This window comes from Elgaria multicarinata, chromosome 7, assembly GCF_023053635.1.
Source record: "Elgaria multicarinata webbii isolate HBS135686 ecotype San Diego chromosome 7, rElgMul1.1.pri, whole genome shotgun sequence".
NCBI classification, from domain to species: domain Eukaryota; kingdom Metazoa; phylum Chordata; class Lepidosauria; order Squamata; family Anguidae; genus Elgaria; species Elgaria multicarinata.
In genome coordinates, this window is record NC_086177.1 from 97,650,513 (window position 1) to 97,663,000 (window position 12,488).

At 44.4% G+C, this 12,488-nt stretch overlaps 1 protein-coding gene across 1 annotated transcript in view; it reads left to right on the plus strand.

Moving 5' to 3' along the window:
- COL14A1 (collagen type XIV alpha 1 chain) overlaps positions 1-12,488 on the plus strand; it is a 134,786-nt gene that overhangs the window by 39,666 nt on the left and 82,632 nt on the right. The window contains exons 12-15 of the mRNA XM_063131328.1: positions 3,390-3,519; positions 6,324-6,463; positions 10,048-10,174; positions 11,749-11,888. Of these exons, the coding sequence (XP_062987398.1) occupies positions 3,390-3,519; positions 6,324-6,463; positions 10,048-10,174; positions 11,749-11,888 (537 nt within the window). The remainder of the gene's footprint in view (positions 1-3,389; positions 3,520-6,323; positions 6,464-10,047; positions 10,175-11,748; positions 11,889-12,488) is intronic.

Here is a 12,488-nt window from a genome sequence, read left to right on the forward strand (position 1 = left end):
ACGGCTGAGTCTCCCAGTTGTACTCTGACACAATAATCCAGCCTTCCCCAATGTGGCACCTCCAGATGTTACGGACTAGAACTCCAATCAATCCAAGCCAGCATAGCCAGTGGTCAGGGATGATGGGAGTTGTAGTCCAAAACATCCAAAGGGCACTATATTGATTAAGGATTGCTCTGATTACGATATCATTTGTTACATGTTTCTAGTTTCTGTTAATAACATATTAAAATTAAAGATAACTGCATAAAAATTGGTCTGTGTAAGTCAGGCATGCAGAACGTGTGATCCACCAAGATGGATGCAACCCACCAGTCATATATTGTGACCTGCTGTGGTCTCGGCAACTTTGGCACTGCAAACTGAATGTGGATGTTTATACAGTATAATAAGCACTTATACTCTAAAGTATTGTTTAAAATTTTGTTTATCTGTTTCATGGAAAAGTAATCGTTGGTGGGGTTTTTTTAAAAAAAAACAACCCATAACACACACACAAAAACACAAAAACCCAGGAGGTTTATTGAGCCCATGGTAGAAAGTAAATATAGGCTAGTTGGCTACATTTGGTTGATGGGTCCCAGTTTGTACAAGGGTGTTGTAGATGGAATCTGAATTATTCCTGAGCTGCATTCAAAAAGAGTATCTAGCTTCTTGACTCACCTAACAAAAGCTGTTATCTTAAACCTTGGGCTAGGAAGGGATATAGTCTCTCTCACACACACACACACACGGTCTCTACATGTGAAATTACAGTTATACCCTTTCAGGTAAAAAGACTTAACGGCGTGCAAAGGCATGCAAGGCTGTGGAAAGGATGTAGACAAGCTATTGAGATCCCGCATAGACTTGTGTTTTGTTCTTTGCAAGGTTTGTAGCTATGGGCATGCACCCCTCACCAGAAACTCGCTGAAATCAGCAAATCTGAGAACCTCCCCCTATAGACAATTTTTAAAGAAATAAGTCATTATTATTATTATTATTATTATTATTATTATTACGCTCAATACATATTATTATTACAGCTCAAGGGGACAAAAACATTAAGTTTAAATCACAAACTACATCAGTGATAACTGAACCTTACCTCATAGAATGCATTTTTAATACACTAATCACAGCTGCCTCCTGCCATCTCCATAATCATCTTATTCCAGCTGCCATTGTGAGGTGTGTTTCCTTTATTGCTGCAACAAAAACAAGAGTTTTGCAAAAGAAACCTTGAGGCCTTTCATACCTAGATATTATCACCCACCCTCCCCTTCTCAGCTTCAGACTGTGTGGTTTCTAGTTGTCAGCAGATAGGCTGAAAACTTGTAGCGTGTTTCTGGTGGGCGGAATAATATGTTGTTTTATATACTGTTTTATGAATGATTTTAACTTGGAAAGTTTCAGTTGATGGGCAGTATGGACTTGAAATGAAATAAATAAATATTGCCAGTGTTGGCGGAAGACCTTTCACTGCCTAACTGGTTCCTCCCCACCCACCCCAGCTAGAACCAACAGTTTAAAAGGTTGTGCTGTACAGTTCAGGCAGCAATTTAGACCTTCATTTATCCTGCTCTCTTTCCCACCTGCCTACCCGGTTCATGGAGGAACCTGAAGCAGGTCACTTCACCCTGCAGCATCAAAGGGCTGTCCTCGGATGTTCTTCCTCCCTGTTCATGTCTTCAAACCCCAGCTGCCACTTCTCCTCTGCAAAACAGTATCAGGAGCTGGTAGTTTACAGGAGGAAAGTAGTGGGCAAAGGAATGCTTCACCTTTCCCCTGCCACTTCTCCCTACAACAGCGATGCAGGACCTATTTCTGGCCAGGGGGTTGATTCCATTTCAGAGCAGCTTTTGGGGACACTTCTAGTGTTGGGCGAGGCTGAAGGCAAAAGGGGTGAGACCCAAAATGCCAATTAATAATAATAATAATAATAATAATAATAATAATAATAATAATTTATTTCTTACCCGCCTCTCCACTTAGATCGAGGCAGGGAACAACAGTGACTATAAAACACAGAAAAACTTATTAAAAACACAGTATACAAGATATACATGATTAAAATGTCCTTAAAACATCCTAAAAACATTCTAAAATTCCAGCATGTTTTAGCTTAAAGTAACTGCCAGTAACTAAGCCTTGGGAGAGGCATTTCAGCCTTTTAGGATGGGAGGAAAAAATGCACAAAACCTGGGAAACCACCAAACAACCTGTGGTTGGAGTGAGGGTCATGGGGGGCTATCTTGGGAAGCCTAGGGAGACAGATTGGGACCTCAGGAGGGTCGGATTTTGTCCCTCATCCTGAAGTTCTGCATCCCTGCCTTCTAACCCCTTTCCCCAGCCATTTGTCACCCAGCAAGAGTCCCAGACCCGTGTTTTTAACTCGTATTGCAGAGAAGCAGCGGTTCAAATTTCAAGATATGAGTTACAGTCAGAATGTGTCATTCCACCCGCAAGTTGTATGAGTTGCCATTCAAATTATTACAAGCCAGCACTTACTGCATGGGAGGGAAGAAAGTAGATCTCAGGCTACCAGTAGATTTCTGGGTGATTTGCAGTAGATTGGCAAGGATTTCTGACTCTCAATTGTTTAACAAAAGCAGCAACAAACAACTTCCTGGGTGTCTCTACATCTTTACTGGGGTTTCTTCATCTGGAGCCTTTCCGCATGTGCGACTGCCTCCTTTAAATGGTGACCACTTAATTTTGATTTGAAAGCTTCCCGTTCTCAGCAATGCTATTGGTGGAATTATAGCATTACGCTGGGGAAATCCCACAATAATTTAAATACTACATTATCTCCGTTTTTTTTTTTTTAAGTGAATTTACTGGGGAAAAGCACGGGAGATGTCCTGGAGGTTGAAAGTGTTATGTAAATGACCCACAAACTTCTGTGAGCGGCCAATCATTGTGCAATAAATCGCTCGCGTAGAGAAGCTCCGTGTCTCCTGGCCCTAATACTGCTGAAGTAAAGAAATCTTGGGGTTACAAAGGAGTGGGATTTTGAATGGAAGGACCGCGAGCACCATTCAGTTCTGGGACTCAAACCAATTTCCAGGGCTCAGAATTCTTTAATTCTAAGTGTATTTCATTTGAATCAGGCTCGAATTCGGGGATCTCAGGGTTCTAGGAAAAAACAAAGTCAATCACACAAGTATGAGGTCTTCTCATCCCTTACTTACTTATAGGAATCATTCGTGGGGTTCAGCCCCAAAATGGAAAATATTGTTTGTGTGAACCAGCTCTACATTAATTATTACCTATATCCTAAGCTCTTTTTTATTTCTTACTTTGGACACAGGTCATTCCCATACCTGAAAACCTCCCCCCCTCCACTGTACCCTACATGTACTGTTTAATCAGTTTATTAGTGAGCTGACAGTTTATCTTGTTCATAGATGAAAATTGGAGAAAGCTCAACCGATATGGAACTGGAGGGTCTGCTGCCCAATACAGAATACACGGTCACGGTTTATGCAATGTTTGGAGAAGAAGCCAGCGATCCCCTTACTGGACAAGAAACAACACGTAAGTGGTTCAATCCCTGAATGCACTCTGGGAGGGCTTTCTCTGTTTGAAAGCAAATGCCTAACTTTAGGCTGTGGTGTAGAACAGTAAGAGGTACTGTTTTTGGAGCTGTTATATTCTCCAACCACCACGACTGTGTTTCATAGATTTTATGAATAATCTAAAGAAGAAATGATAACTTGGGTTATTATAAGGTATTTTAAAAGGTAACCAGATTGCACTACTTTTGGGGGGAGGGGAGTTTCAATATATCCAAGAACAAGGCTTTGAATTTTATTGTGAATTTTATCCTCCCAACAAAACATTTTCTTTGCTTCCCCCTGTGATTGCACCCACCTTATTTTCCCAGAATTTTAATTCCCATCTATGAGTTTATATCCCAGACTCTAAAATACGTTTGTATATGTATGTACATGTTCTCTCTCTCTCTCTCTCTCTCTCTCTCTCTCACACACACACACACACACACACACACACACACACACCATCCACCCCCCAAAACACAATTGCACAGGAAAGATCTTCTGTACTGTCTCTTAGACTTCGTGCCAGTAAAATGCATTAATTCTGGCAAGACTTCGACTGGAAATGTTCCTAGAAAATTGTGTCTAAAACTAGAGATACCCCAGCTGGCATGTTTTTTGGTTCTGCTATAAAGGGATCCAATTTTTCTAATTCAAAATTGTTTACACTCTTAAACATGGAGGAACAAAACCAGTGAGTGAGTTGTAGCTAAGACAGTATGCACAAATCCCTATAACAAGACCCCCAAATTAAAAATAAATAAAGAACAGGCTGTGATTTTTGAGGCCGTGCCTAATCCTTTCCCTGCTGGCTGCTTTTCTGCTCAGAATTTCCCCCTGCCAGCTGCTTCCCCCACCCACCCTGTGAGGCTGTAGGAAAATGACAGAAGCAGAGTCAAAGGCCCTTTTTACCCTATACGGGTGCAGAGGGAGGGAGGATCTCACGATATTCTGATCGTGAGATCCTCCCCTTAGTCCAAACGTGTGCACAACATCCCAAGAGGAAGGAGGGATGTCGCACCCGCCATTTTTTTAAACTGAAGATGAGCGCATGTGCGCTCCAACTACAGGTAAGATTTTTTTTAAAAAAACACCTGCTCCCCCTCCACCCCCAATGGGCATGGAGTGCCTGAAGAGCTCTGTGCCCAGTGCCCATTTCCCGCCTCCTCGTGTTTACTTGCGAGAAGGCAAGACGAGCCGGGACGGGCGCCCACACACCTCCTGCGGTCTTGGGATGATCCTGAGACCGCGGGAAGAATAGGATTTTCCCAGGGATTATTTATCCCTGGGAAAACCTGTGCTCATCTCCGCTTGCCCCTGGGAGTACCTGTGTGTCATTTGGATGCACAGGGACTTGGCCGTGACCAGTCCGGATTTTTGGGCTGGTATAGAAATGGCCAAAGGCTCAGTTCAGACAACACTTCAGTCAACGGAGTGTGAAAACTCCACTCAACGGTTGAGTTTTTAGGAGTATTCCACACAACATGTTCTAACTCCACCATTGTGTGACTGGGCTACCGTGGAGTTGAGTAAAATTCATCGTGACATTTAACAGTTCCTCTGCCCTCTCTCCTCCCCCCCCCGGGTATCCCATCAGCCATTGCTGCAAAAAAACAATCCCGGCGGTTCTCCTAGAGCGGCACTCGCTCTTTTCACTGCTCTTGCCAGGGAACTCTATAGCCAGTGGGAAAATTCAACGCAACGCAACAGAAAACTCCATGGAGCCCTCCACACGACACGCAACACAATGGTTGTGCAGGAATTCGCCTCTGCACAGCGTGGATATTCTGCGTGGAGTGTTTTATTTATTTTTATTTATTTATTTATTACATTTTTATACCGCCCAATAGCCGAAGCTCTCTGGGCGGTTCACAAAAATTAAAACCATAATAAAACAACCAACAGGTTAAAAGCCAACAGGTTTTCCAAAGAAACCTCCACCATTGCGTGGAGTTTTCCCGCCAGTCAACACATTTCTCAATGGTGGTGTAAAAACTCCATCATGGAGTTCTAAAATCACCACTGAGAAATGTGTTGTCTGAACTGAGCCAAAGGCTGAGGCCAGAGAGCCACCAACTAAGGGCTGGTGTATACAAACAACATATCAGTGATAAAGCTGTACATGGACGTTTCTACATCAGGCTGTTAGAGATTTGTATGCTTAAATGCTGCTTCCGTGGAAAGAAATCTCCTGCACATAGAAAACTAGCAAATCAGGGTAAAAGCTAGGCTTGTGCCATTCTCCCAGTTTTGTATGGGTAGGGAGTTTTTAATATGGGGGTGGGGGTGGATTATTCAGTAATGAAAATTCCCCCACATGCAGTTTGAAGTGGTATAGTCTAGGAACAGTTTTACTGCATGCACTGTGATGTGTGTAGACTAGTTTCAAGTGAAGGTCTTGAAGTGCTCAAAGAGTTTCATAACATTCCTGAGTGTGTGTATCTTACCTTATTCATATATTGCAGAGTAGTTATACACCAGCATTGGAATGATTCCTTATTCCATCTAAGTCAGTGGGTAGTATCCAAGTAGACCTTTTGAAATGAATGGAACGTAGGTTAGTCGTGACTATCCTAATTCCCATTCATTTCAATAGGCCTACTCTAAGTAGGACTATTGTTGAATACTACCCAATTGGGCCTAATTCAGTTTAAATTCAGGTTCTTTGCTATGAGGAACTTGTGTTTCCTTTTAGAACTCCTAGTCTTCATGTGTAAAAGATACTTAAAGAAAATAAACAAGAAATTGTTCATAATTCAAACTTCCCTTCACTTTTTGAAGTGCCTTTAAGTCCACCTCAAAACCTGAAGTTTTCAAATGTTGGACACAGCTCAGCTAAGATAACATGGGATCCGGCTTCCAAAAAAGTGAAAGGCTATCGTATTATGTATGTTAAGACAGATGGAACAGAAACCAATGAGGTAAGCAGATTTTTTTAAAAAAATAGTAGGCTTAAAAAATAGAACCAGATGTATTATGAAATATCCATACTTTATTTGCAACCTGCCAATAACTGATATGCTAATAGCCAGGTTTCGTACTTCCCCTGAGCGAGAACAGTTTTCAGAACTTAATACAAAGCTCCAGACTAGAGCTTTAAGAAATGACACTCATAGGAAAGTATTCCAAAAACATCAAAAGACTTCCCACCATGCATAGCCCCCTTCACACTCAGCTCAGATTTTAGGCCAGTATGGAAATATATTGGGTTGGTGGGTTTTTGTGTTTTTTTTTTGGTTTTTTTTTTTGCAGCATTCACACAAGTCTTAAAAAACCAAACTTACAAAAAAAATTTTTGGTCAAATAATCAATCTTTAGCCCCTGCTTTGACATCAAGGGCTTTGCTAGACCTACCGGGTGTTCCGTCGTTGAGGAGCGGTGTTGCGGATTTTCCCGTTCAGCCGTGACGCCTCATGATCCACACCTTCCTTAGATTTGTGGCGGAAGTTTGCGCCAGTTGTGCTGCTGCCGCCTCGAGCACAGTTGCGCAGCCTGATTTCCGTGGGGTTTTTTTTCGCTCGCCGCACGGTTTGCGCAAGTCCGAAAGACCGCAAACAGCGTAGATCGCTTGCGCAGCCGTCAGCGATGCCGCGGCGGCGGCAGCGGCAGTGCCAGCTGAAGTGCTGCTGCTGCTGCTGCTGCTGCTGCTGCGTAGCAGCCCCCTCAGGCACCAGCAAGTGCCGGTGTTGAGGGTCAACATTGATGCGGTCACTTCCTGATGGGGGTCGTGGCGGGTGTCATATGACCCGAGGTCAGTCGTCTGCATGGGCACTCTGTGCCTACATCTCCCATCATGCCTCTGAAGTGTCGGTGGCAATGACCGCCTCTGTGCCCACCCCCCCATCCAACCCACATCTGGGCGTAGGCATGGCAGCAGGCCAGAAACAGCTGTGCCCTCTTCCAGCCGCATACCCACACCAACAGGCACACAGCCCTTCATGCCTGGACCGTCCCCCTCAGTCCCCGCTAGCCTTTACATCTTCGATGCAGCGTACAGCACTGCCATTATGCGGCCGCTGTGGCTGCCCACCGCGAGGAGTCACCAACTTCCCATAACTGTGGGATGCCCGCCTTTCCAAAAAGTGACCCACGCAGAGGTTGAACTAGAAAAAACAGGCGCACATCCCCCACCCATCCCCAGCAGCACACCAGCCACTTTTCCGTTCCTCCGTTCCTGCGCAAACTGTCACTGTGGGAATAAAAAAAAAAGCCGCTTAGCTGCGCTGCCCCAGCTGCGGGCTGGGCGCAAATGGCAGAGGCGGCTTGACCGAAGCCGCTGGCCACTCCCCTTAGCACGCCTTTTCCTGACCAGTGCGGACTGCAGTGACCTCACATCCTCCCACACCTACTCCGAATTAGCGCGGGCCGGCAGGAAAAGGCGCACTAGAACTCACTTTTTTAAAGACGGGATAAAGAGGCTTCACCGCAGGATAACGACGGATCCTGGTGAACGTCATCTGGAAGCCTTGACACGACTGCGGAAGGTAACGCGCGCTACAGCCTCGTCTAGTAACGCTCTAAGAGTTCTTTGGCTGTTGAACGGTATAGAAATGCAATAAATAAAGAAATAAATAAAATATTAGGCTGTAGTTCAAGTTAGGTAATTTTACACTGAGCTTATGGTGCAATCCTATCTGGGTTATGGTACAATCCTATTCTAGCCTCAGAACTTGGAGGCTAATGGGCATCCTATGCATAGTGGGAGGAGTGCGGAGGCGATCATTTTGCCCATCTAGCTAGGAGGTGTCAGGGAGCAGGAGGGAAGGAAGCTGAGGCTGTTGGTGGATTGTTCATAAGCCAGCTGCTGTGGTCTCCTCCCCTTCCTGCCCACAGAACTGCTCCCTTTCTCTCCTCTCTGAACTCGAGTTTGCAGACTCCTAGAGGCAGCCAACGCAGATCTCTCTGCTCTGGTTGTATCGGGGAGAGGCGAGGAGCTCGGACTCCTGGGTCCGAGGTCAGAGTGTTGTCTCCGACCTCAGATACAGGAATCCGAAATACCCTATGTAGCCCCAGAGACACTTCACATACGTCAAAATGTGGCAACCCAGCCCTGCTGTGTTTGGGGGCTCTCTTGTGCATTCTGCTGAGTGAGGAGGCCCCAAAGTCTTGTCCTGATGGCCCCACATTATTAGGCTGTGGCAAGCATTTTGAATGCTGGGCTGCAGCATGGGAGTAGCACCATAGACCTGTGCAGACACCCACTTTCTTATTAATGAGAGCAGGGGAAGAGGGGACAACCTATAATTCCCTAGATGACCTTCCATCCTATTCATTTGTAGTAATGCTTCATAGCTTGATTTTATACTGCCTTGAACTACTTTTTATCCTCCCCAAATGATACCACACTACGAATTTTGCAAGTGATGCAGAGTATGTTGCTTTGATAAACATGTTTCAGGGCTTTTTAAAGTGCACAAGCCCTAATCCGTATTTTTTCCAGAGACCATCTTTGGTTTCTGTTAATGCTGTGGCCGATTTTTCATTTTCACTGTCTGACCTGTGGGCTATGGCTGAAAGGTAGGATGAGGGTGCACGGCGGGTAAGCACCCAAGAGATATACACAAAACAGGAGAAAAGTCTCAGGATGCTATAAGAAATGTTTATTATACGAAAGCTTGACGCGTTTCAGTCTCTTGTTTTTTTAGGCCTTCTTCAAGGGATGTTATAAAGTCTGCAGAAATTATTAACAACAACATTTGTCTTGTGATGGCCTTCCGTGGGAAGTTAAGAAACAGCTGCTTGCCTCTTAAACAGAAATATGATTGAAAGGTTCATCAGACAAGCGTTTTATCCCACGCTTGCTACCCCCCACTTATAGATGTGCACGTGTCCTTTATGCAGCATCATCTGCCTCCCACTCCTTCTGCTTGTTTTTCCGTCGCAAAATAGAAAACCCCCCCCCAAAAAATCTGGCTTTTTTTTTTTTTTTTTTTTGAAAAAGGGAATGTGCCGTGATCTCCTGCTGGGTGCAGGAAAAGCAGCATGATCAAAGCGGCCCTTGAATGGGCCACATGGGCTTTGTTTACTTCCTCTTACCCAGCAGGGAAGAGAGAGGAAGTAATGAGGGACAGAAGCGAGGGCGTAGGAGCGACGGTAAGGAAACGCGATTTCCACCATGTGTTTGTTGTGGTGGTGCTGTTGTTTTTAAATGTCCTGTAAGTTATTCTCTTTCCTTCCAAGCCCTGGTAGTTTAGTTCAGCAGGCAAGATCTAGTGTGTGTGATGGGTATGTGACAGTGAGGAGGGGGTGGATTGTCCCTTTTTTCTCTTTTATGTAGCCAAAGGGGAGAAAACAGTCTGCTCCTTACTGTAAGATGGAGTTCTTACCAAACCACTGAAGGGTAAATGCTGGAGTCCAGTCCAGATTCTGTCTTCAGTTGTCAGGAAACCCCTAGCTTGAGGCAAGCCTGTCTTTGATATCCCGATGTAAATTATGCAAGCCAACAAAATTCACCTCTGGATTTGTCACATCATTTTCTAATAGTCAGTCCCCTTCTATCCTGCAGGAAGAGGTTGGTCATGTTTCAACCCACACTCTGAAGAGTCTGACTTCTCTCACAGAATATACCATTGCTATTTTCTCCATTTATGATGAGGGCCAGTCTGAGCCACTCACTGGCAGCTTTACCACAAGTAAGTCTGGCGGCATTTCTGAAAGCTTTCCAAGTATAGCTATGATATTCCTTTATTTTTCTGGAAAGTAAAATAGTGGCAACAATCTCCCTACTGTAATATTAGGAGTTTAAGTCTGCCCCCCCTTTTCAAATGCAAATGAGCATTTTTGTTTGATATTTTCTAACTGTTGCTATGGAAAGAAAGAGAGAGAAATTTAAATGCAGGATCGCTGAAGGCAGGTTAAGTTTTGCCAGTTCACTGAACAAATTATGTTAACAAAGCCATCTACTCGGTATTACTTTAAGAAATGTTAATTTTCAACATTCAGTTGCATTGATCTTTTGAACCAAAACACACTGCTGTTATGAATTAGATCATCCCCTGTGTCAAAGAAGAAATAAGGAAATCACTCTGTTCTCTTCTCCCTCCCTTCTCTCTGGTTTTTAAAAAAGAAGAAACAAACAAACCCCAACTAATAATAATGTGCAGCATTTATATAGTGTGTTAAAAGGCTTGTAGCAGGTCACTCCAATCATCTCAGTAATCCTTACAACGATCTTGTTAGGTAGGTCAGTATTATGATCCCCTTGTTACAGAAGGAAAACTGAGGCAGAGGGTTAACTAAGGCCATCTACTGAGCTCATGGCAGAAGCTAAATTTGAACTGGGAGCTTCCTGGTTCATAGGCTCAGCCTCAGTCTAGCAGGACTTAGGGCTGGGTCAATATGTTGAAAGAACTTTCCATGATGGGGCATAATAATAGCGTCAACCTTGCCCTTATCCTTCCCTCTACCATGACCCTTCTCTGCACGTTCATGTCGTGTGTAATGACTTTCTAAGCTACTGTTATAGTTCATTTGGCAATATGAGCTGATGATGGCGTAGTAAAATCAATTTTTCTCAACCTTCTCCACTCTGGTGCTCTTCATATGCATTGGGCTACAATTCCCATCATCCCAGTTGGCTGGGGATGATGGGAATTGTAATCCAACATATCTGGAGGGCACCAGGTTGAAGGAGGATGGTTTATCTACTGCAGGGGTTTTGAACTTCTTCCGACCTGAAGGCTGAATTCCATTTCAGAGAAGTGCTTGGAGACGATCTTCCAGTGATGGGTGGGTTTTGAAGGCAAAAGGGGATGGGGCTAAAATACCCCCAAATACCAGCATGTTGTATCTTAAAGTTCTTACTGGCCGTAACTAAGCCTTTAAGAGAGGCATTCCAATCTTTCAGAATGGGGAAAGAATTGCACGGAAGCTGAGAATCCACCAAATGATCAATCAGGAGAAAGAGGTGGGCTAGAGGAAAGGGGAGTGGCTTTCTGTGGAACACTGAAGCATTAGATTTGGGCCTCTGGAAGGCTGGATTTGGCCCTAGGCCTGAGGTTCTCCACCCGTGATCTATTGCTCCAGTGTCGCCTCCTAGGGCTGCTCATGTCACTTGCGCAAACGTGAAAATCCTAATACTGTAGAGCTCACAGCAACGTTTGCGCTCATGTTTCATAGAATCACAGAGTTGGAAGGGACTTCAGAGGTCATAATGAGGGACACCTGGGATTCTTATCTTTCTTCCCTGTGTGATACTGTCTTTCAGAAAAAGTTCCATCACCTCAGTATTTGGAAATACATGAAGTATCTACAGAAAGTTTTAGAGTCAGCTGGAAGCCACCATCTTCTGACGTAGCCCTTTATCGGCTAGCATGGATTCCACTGGGTGGGGAAGAAGCTGAAGAGGTGAATGCTTTTTGTCTCTCATACAGTATCTTATATACTAATAGGTTATATAAGGTGCAATCCTATGCATGCTTAGATAGAAAAGTCTTACAAGTCCCAGCATCCAGCCATACTGACTATGGAATGATGGGAGTTGTAGGATTTTTTTCTGTCTACCCATCCTTATTCTCTGAGTGTGGTTCCTTCTGCACCATCCATGCAGAAGAGGGTGGTGTCCGAAGGCTCAGGGGAACCTAGAGAATTTTCTCAAGAAAAACACCTGGGCTTCATCTTGACAAGCACGGGAGGAAAGCATATTGCTCTTACTCTCCGCAGTATGATGAAATCGGCTCTGCTCCTTCAGTGCTGTACGGCAGAGCCGATATATCCCTAAAACCCGGAAAAACATACTTCCAGTTGGGGTGTGTGTGAAGTAATAGCTCCCATCCCGTCCCCCCATTATGTCCACTGTTCTGAGAAGAAGCAAAACCCCCAAGTTATCCAGGGGAGGATCTGCACATTTGTAGAGGGAGCTTTTATCCCTTGCTTTTCGCATAGCTGTGCATCACCAGTTTATGAAAACAGAGATCTGCTGCATTCCCTGATGTTCTAATGGGGTGA